This window comes from Anomaloglossus baeobatrachus, chromosome 4, assembly GCF_048569485.1.
Source record: "Anomaloglossus baeobatrachus isolate aAnoBae1 chromosome 4, aAnoBae1.hap1, whole genome shotgun sequence".
Lineage (NCBI taxonomy): Eukaryota > Metazoa > Chordata > Amphibia > Anura > Aromobatidae > Anomaloglossus > Anomaloglossus baeobatrachus.
Genome location: NC_134356.1, coordinates 4,075,142 through 4,082,216, shown reverse-complemented (window position 1 = coordinate 4,082,216; position 7,075 = coordinate 4,075,142). Strand labels below are relative to the sequence as shown.

Genomic DNA, 7,075 nt, shown 5'->3' with positions numbered 1-7,075 from the left:
GTTTTACTGTTTTATGCATTTTAAAATGTTGTCTTGCAGCCCGAGGACGTGCTGGTGATAACTAAGGGGGAATGTGGCGCCCCTGACCTGGTCAGGCACCACTGAGTACTGCACCCATGCTGGGGACAGTACAATACAGGTAATCCAGAAGGCTGACCGAGGTGTGACTACACAGGCGCATAGTGATCAGGTCTCACACATGTACCTTTGGGAGGACCCCTGGGGATCCCAGGAGGGGGCAAAGCCTTCACCTCCACTGGAATAGTGGAGGGGGTAAAAAGCCTCCATCTCCACTCAAGGGGTGTGGTGGAGAGCCTGGTTGCTAGGTGGCGTAGGCAAGAACAGGAGAGGAGGAGCAGTGAGCCGGTTCAGTGTGCAGTTCAGGGGGAGCAGACGTCAGGAGCAGACCCCTGGGGCTGTTGCAGTCTGACAGCGTCCGCGCGGTGGCTACCGACGGGGGAGAACGGTCACCTAGTAGTGCTACCCGAAATCCATCTTCAGCTAAAGAGAGAGCAACGGAGTGGGAAGTAAGGAGACTGCTAGGGAGTTACCAGGCCCAAACGGGTAGTAGGTCCCAGTGCAGGGATAGATCCACCTTTCCTTGCCAAACCTGCTTGAGGGGGCACTTCACACCCCCAAGAACACACTACAGAGTCCGCAGCCACGTAGCCACAGTTAGGGCCCATAGTTCACAGGAGGCAAGCAGCCGGAGTGTCCTGGCCCAGGCTACAAGCACACGGGCCAAACGAAGGGGAGAGAGGCACCAGCAACTTCCCTGGGTGACCCCCATAGGGACTAAAAGTCGGGGTTACCCCAAAACGCAAAGGGCTAAGGAAGGCGAGTCGGTAGTCACCCTCATCAGTCAGCCTGAAGGATACCTGGTTCCAGCCTGGTTCATCCCAGCTACGCCCGGGTTACTCACCCTGCCATCAACTGTGAGTAAAACCCCTGAAAGACATTCTGCTTGTGTGGAGTTATTCTGCGCCTTGTGGTTCTACACATCTACACAGGGCCCTGGGGCTTGCCTCACTCTCAGGAGGCTATTACAACCGACTGCACCCACCATCAGCCCCAGGCATCCCTTAACCTGCAGTGGCGGTCCCCACTGACCGCAATTCTGAGAGTGGCGTCACAACAATCCTAAAAAGAAGATCTACCTGTGACAAGATCCAGCCGAGTGGAGTCCCTGAAGGTAATGCACCGACACTGCACTTGTGGGGCTTCACAGACACAGCAGTATCAATGTACAAGTGACCTCTGCTTATCTGTCTCGGGGAAGACGGGCGGTGACGGGTGCTCACCCGCAGCGCATTTCACCGCATACGCCAGGATCAGACTTTTCCAGCATCTTGTACTGTATAAACACTCTTTTGGGGTGCAGACGCCTGTATTGCTGGTATTTGTTGGCGGGTGGCATATTCACATGATTGGATGTAGTGATTAGCCCGGTTTGGAGGTATAAAGAGCTCTGGACTTTCCTAAACAAAGTCAGCAATAATGAGTGGGACCTCACAGCAATAATGAGTGGGACCTCACAGCAATAATGAGTGGGACCTCACAGGAGGACTGTTTTGAAAGTGAAAAAGTTCTTATTTCTCAAGTAGTATTGAAAAAAAAAAATATTTTACCATTTTAGGTTCCACAACTGGTTTGCTAATCACGAAATACTGAATCAATCACAAAGGCTTTTTCTCCAGACGTCCTAAAATGATCCCTATAATTAAAGAGGCACAACAGAAGGACTGTTTTCACATTGGAGAAGTTCTGACTGGTCGCCATGGCTTTTCACAAATTACCCTATATTGGAAGAAGTTTCATGTTTCTTCACCCTCAAGAATAGATTTCTGTTACAGTCCAGCATTGCTCAGATAGGAAAGTGGCTGTGGCGGGAGGAGGGCGGCTGTGGCGGGAGGAGGAGGAGGAGGGTGGCGGGAGGAGGAGGAGGGCGGCCGTGGCGGGAGGAGGAGGAGGGCGGCCGCGGCGGGAGGAGGAGGAGGGCGGCCGCAGCGGGAGGAGGAGGAGGGCGGCCGTGGCGGGAGGAGGAGGAGGGTGGCGGGAGGAGGAGGAGGGCGGCCGCGGCGGGAGGAAGAGGGCGGCCGTGGCGGGAGGAGGAGGAGGGCAGCTGTGGCAGCAGGAGGAGGGTGGCGGCTGTGGCAGCAGGAAGAGGGCGGCGGCCGAGGAGGGCAGCTGCGGTAGGAGGAGAAGCACGGCTGTGGCAGGAGGAGAAGCACGGCTGCGGCAGGAGGAGGGCGGCTGCGGCAGGAGGAGGGCGGCTGCGGTAGGAGGAGAAGCACGGCTGCGGCAGGAGGAGGAGGAGGGCGGCTGTGGCAGCAGGAGGAGGAGGGCGGCTGTGGCAGCAGGAGGAGGGTGGCGGCTGTGGCAGCAGGAGGAGGGTGGCGGCTGTGGCAGCAGGAGGGTGGCCGTGGAAGGAGGAGGGCGGCCATGGCGGGAGGAGGACGGCGGCCGTGGCGGGAGGAAGGCGGCTGCGGCAGGAGGAGAAGCACGGCTGCGGCAGGAGGAGGGCGGCTGCGGCAGGAGGAGGGCGGCTGCGGCAGGAGGAGGGCGGCTGCGGCAGGAGGAGGAGGAGGGCGGCTGCGGCAGGAGGAGGAGGAGGAGGGCGGCTGCAGCAGGAGGAGGAGGAGGGCGGCTGCGGCAGGAGGAGGAGGACGGCTGAGGCAGCAGGAGGAGGGCGGCCGTGGCAGGAGAAGGGCGGCCGTGGCGGGTCAGAGGGCGGCAGGAGGAGGAGGGCGGCTGCGGTAGGAGGAGAAGCACGGCTGTGGCAGGAGGAGGAGGGCGGCTGCGGCAGGAGGAGGAGGGCGGCTGCGGCAGGAGGAAAAGCACGGCTGCAGCAGGAGGAGGGCGGCTGCAGCAGGAGGAGGGCAGCTGCGGCAGGAGGAGGGCGGCTGTGGCAGCAGGAGGAGGGTGGCGGCTGTGGCAGCAGGAGGAGGGTGGCGGCTGTGGCAGCAGGAGGAGGGTGGCGGCTGTGGCAGCAGGAGAAGGGTGGCCGTGGAAGGAGGAGGGCGGCGGCCGTGGCGGGAGGAAGGCGGCTGCGGCAGGAGGAGAAGCACGGCTGCGGCAGGAGGAGAAGCACGGCTGCGGCAGGAGGAGAAGCACGGCTGCGGCAGGAGGAGAAGCACGGCTGCGGCAGGAGGAGGGCGGCTGCGGCAGGAGGAGGAGGAGGGCGGCCGCGGCAGAAGGGCGGCCGTGGCGGGTCGGAGGGCGGCAGGAGGAGGAGGGCGGCTGCGGCAGGAGGAGGAGGAGGAGGGTGGCTGCGGCAGGAGGAGGAGGAGGGCGGCTGCGGCAGGAGGAGGAGGAGGGCGGCTGCGGCAGGAGGAGGAGGGCGGCTGCGGCAGGAGGAGGAGGAGGAGGAGGGCGGCTGCGGCAGGAGGAGGAGGAGGAGGGCGGCTGCGGCAGGAGGAGGAGGAGGGCGGCTGCGGCAGGAGGAGGAGGAGGAGGGCGGCTGCGGCAGGAGGAGGGCGGCTGTGGCAGCAGGAGGAGGGCGGCCGTGGCATGAGAAGGGCGGCCGTTGCGGGTCAGAGGGCGGCAGGAGGAGGAGGGCGGCTGTGGCAGCAGGAGGAGGAGGGCGGCTGTGGCAGCAGAAGGAGGAGGGCGGCTGCGGTAGGAGGAGAAGCACGGCTGTGGCAGGAGGAAAAGCACGGCTGCGGCAGGAGGAGGGTGGCTGCGGCAGGAGGAGGGCGGCTGTGGCAGGAGGAGGGCGGCTGCGGCAGGAGGAGGGCGGCTGCGGCAGGAGGAGGGCTGCTGTGGCAGCAGGAGGAGGAGGGCGGCTGTGGCAGCAGGAGGAGGGTGGCGGCTGTGGCAGCAGGAGGAGGGTGGCCGTGGAAGGAGGAGGGCGGCGGCCGTGGCGGGAGGAAGGCGGCTGCGGCAGGAGGAGGGCGGCTGCGGCAGGAGGAGGAGGAGGGCGGCCGTGGCAGCAGGATGAGGAGGGCGGCGGTGGCAGCAGGAGGAGGAGGGCGGCCGTGGCAGCAGGAGGAGGAGGGCGGCCGTGGCAGGAGGAGGGCGGCCGTGGCAGGAGGAGGGCGGCCGCGGCAGGAGGAGGGCGGCTGCGGCAGGAGGAGAAGCACGGCTGTGGCAGGAGGAGCGCGGCTGCGGCAGGAGGAGCGCGGCTGCGGCAGGAGGAGCGCGGCTGCGGCAGGAGGAGGGCGGCTCCGGCAGGAGGAGGAGGGCGGCTGCGGCAGGAGGAGGAGGAGGGCGGCTGCGGCAGGAGGAGGGCGGCTGCGGCAGGAGGAGAAGCACAGCTGTGGCGGGAGGAGGAGGGCGGCTGCGGCGGGAGGAGAAGGGCGGCTGCGGCGGGAGGAGAAGGGCGGCTGCGGCAGGAGGAGGAGGAGGGCGGCTGCGGCAGGAGGAGGGCGGCTGCGGCAGGAGGAGAAGCACAGCTGTGGCGGGAGGAGGAGGGCGGCTGCGGCGGGAGGAGAAGGGCGGCTGCGGCGGGAGGAGAAGGGCGGCCGCGGCGGGAGGAGGAGGGCGGCCGCGGAGGGAGGAGGGCGGCGGCCGCGGCGGGAGGAGGAGGGCGGCCGTGGCGGGAGGAGGAGGGCGGCTGCGGCAGGAGGGGGGCGGCCGCGGCGGGAGGAGGAGGGAGATCTACAATGCTGATTTGTGGGTGCAGGAAACAGTGTGAGTGAAGGAGGACATAAAGGGAAGCTTGTCCTTCCAACCCTACCGCTGTACAAGGGACTATCCACAGCTGAGCAACATGGACTTCAGTGAGGTGGCCAGACGTCTGTACAGACCTCATGGTGTCCTCACTTATTAAGAAGGAGGGAGAGGTTGTGATGGTGGAATATGGGGAGTTGTGTATCATGATGTGTAGGTTCGTATTTTAGGCATGGTGCTCTGTCCATTATGTGTATTCCTTTTGTGTACATTGTCCTGTTTGCAGGTTAAACACCCCTCTGCCGGGCTTTTGTCCCTAGGTCTGGGGGAGGGGGGCGCTGGGATCCACCTAAACTCTCTGCTTACCTGGGGGATTATTCATTCTGGCTGAGAAAGACACGAGAGAAGTAATAAGAATGATCCTCTGAGGGAGAAGCTGACACCCCAGAGAGACTGTGAGAAACCCCGATTTCCCTGGAGAAGGCCTGCTGGAGGATTGTGACTGATCTCAGGACATTTATCCCATTACTGGACTATTTTACCCTCTGTGTGGTGGATTATGTTATGGACCTTCTGACTTGCTTGGAATAAATGTTCTTTTGATTGTTCAATTATCTCTCTCTCTGTTGATTGTGTGATATGAGAGAAAGTCCCCGTCATAGGCCAACACAGCCAATGAGTGGATACAATATAACCATCACTCCATCATCTGATCGGCCAACACAACCAGGGCCAGCCAATGAGCGGATACAATGTAACCATCTCTTCATCATCTGATAGGTCAACACAGCCAATGAGCGGATCTTCATTATCTGATAGGTCAACACAGCCGGGGCCAACCATTGAGGGGAAACAATGTATCTTTCACGGCTACATTGTATGGTGGAATATGGAGGAGGCTCTGAATGGTGACCTGATGAAGAGCACAACTCTTGCCCCAGGAACCTTTCTTTTGCCTCAGTACGAGACCTTTTTAAGAGCAGCAAATGACCCCCCATAACTGTCTGGCTCTGATGACCTCAGGATGCTCAACCCCCAGGGGCCGCGAATTAAGACATTCATTAATAAAAAGATCAATAGTAACAGAACCCCTGAGACGTGCGTGAGGGGGGTGATAAACAAGAAATCAGGAAATGAGAACGTCACCCGTGTGCCCCACCTTCCCCCATAGCCCACACTATGGGGTCTGTCCCACCACTGTAGAGGAAGTTTTCGTACTTTCCCACGACCCTGACCCCAGCGCGGAGATACAGTGCCCCCCGTCCCTCATCATCATCACACAATCTGCCGACAATGCGTGATCGCGGGGGAAGGGAAACAATTTATAGAGGGAGACATCGTCATGTTTAGATTCATAAAATTGCAAGACAAAAGTATTACACGAGGGGTAAAATACAAAGAAAGCGAGGACGGCTGACGAGCCCTTCATACAACGGGCAAATAAGTACAGCGAGAGACTTCCTGAAATACTCTGTGCTGCTGGAAGACAATTCTCCTTCCACTGTGTAACTCTGTGTCACATGGAGCTTTGCACAAACGTCACCGACTGTCATGGCAGCATTGGGCTCTGTTTAGATTGCAGACGCTGACACTCCGCTCAATGGTTTCTCTGGTGTCTGGGATCAACACAGGCAGACTCCAGCGTCGATCTGCTGTGTGCTGATTCATAGGCAGGCTAGCAGGGGTTAATCTCTGCTGGTCTGCTTGGTCTTTTGATCACATGTGGCGGGGAGGCCTATTACATCTGCTCCCCTCTTGTTTATGCAGGTGGAATCCTTCCACCCATGCCAGCTACAGTTTGTTCAATGTTGGTCTGTGAGGTGTGGTGTCCCAGACTCTCTGGTGAAAGTTGTGCTTTTTGCTTGGTGCGGATGTGACATTTTCCCCTGTTGTTTTGTAGCTTCCTTCCTGCTCTTGGTTTCCTCCTGAGTTTCTTATTGTCTTTACCTTTGTGTGTGCTGTGTGACAGATACTTGGTTTTCCCTTTTCTGTCTTTATCTGTGGGTTTTATCACACTCCTGCCCTGTCCCTCCCTGAGCGAGGGGGAATCAGGTCAGGACTGGTCAGGAGAAGGGCCAGGAAGGAGACACAGGCATCTCCACCATCAGGAGTATCCCTGGGAATAAGGATAGACTACAGCCACCTGGATTGAGGGACAGATTAGCAGACCTGGTTCCCCGCTATCCCTTAGTCACTGTGAGACACTGTCTGTGACTAGCCACAAGATTATCATATGTTTGAAATACTCTGTACTGCAGGTAAAACCTGAGCTTTCCAGCTTGTGACCTATTTCAATATCTCATCATTCATTCCCTGAAATACTCTGTACTGCAGGTAAAACCTGCACTTTCCAGCTTGTGACCTATTTCAATATCTCATCATTCATTCCCTGAAATACTCTGTACTGCAGGGGGCCCTGCATCATTCACAGTGCAATGCTCCATCTGTGAGTTACCACAATATG

General features: G+C 59.6%; 1 protein-coding gene across 1 annotated transcript in view; it reads left to right on the top strand.

Annotated features, from left to right (window-relative positions):
• The first annotated feature begins 1,543 nt into the window (after nucleotides 1-1,543).
• ABCC9 (ATP binding cassette subfamily C member 9) overlaps nucleotides 1,544-7,075 on the top strand; it is a 132,811-nt gene continuing 127,279 nt past the window's right edge. The window contains exon 1 of the mRNA XM_075342467.1: nucleotides 1,544-1,600. Within this exon, the coding sequence (XP_075198582.1) occupies nucleotides 1,544-1,600 (57 nt within the window). The remainder of the gene's footprint in view (nucleotides 1,601-7,075) is intronic.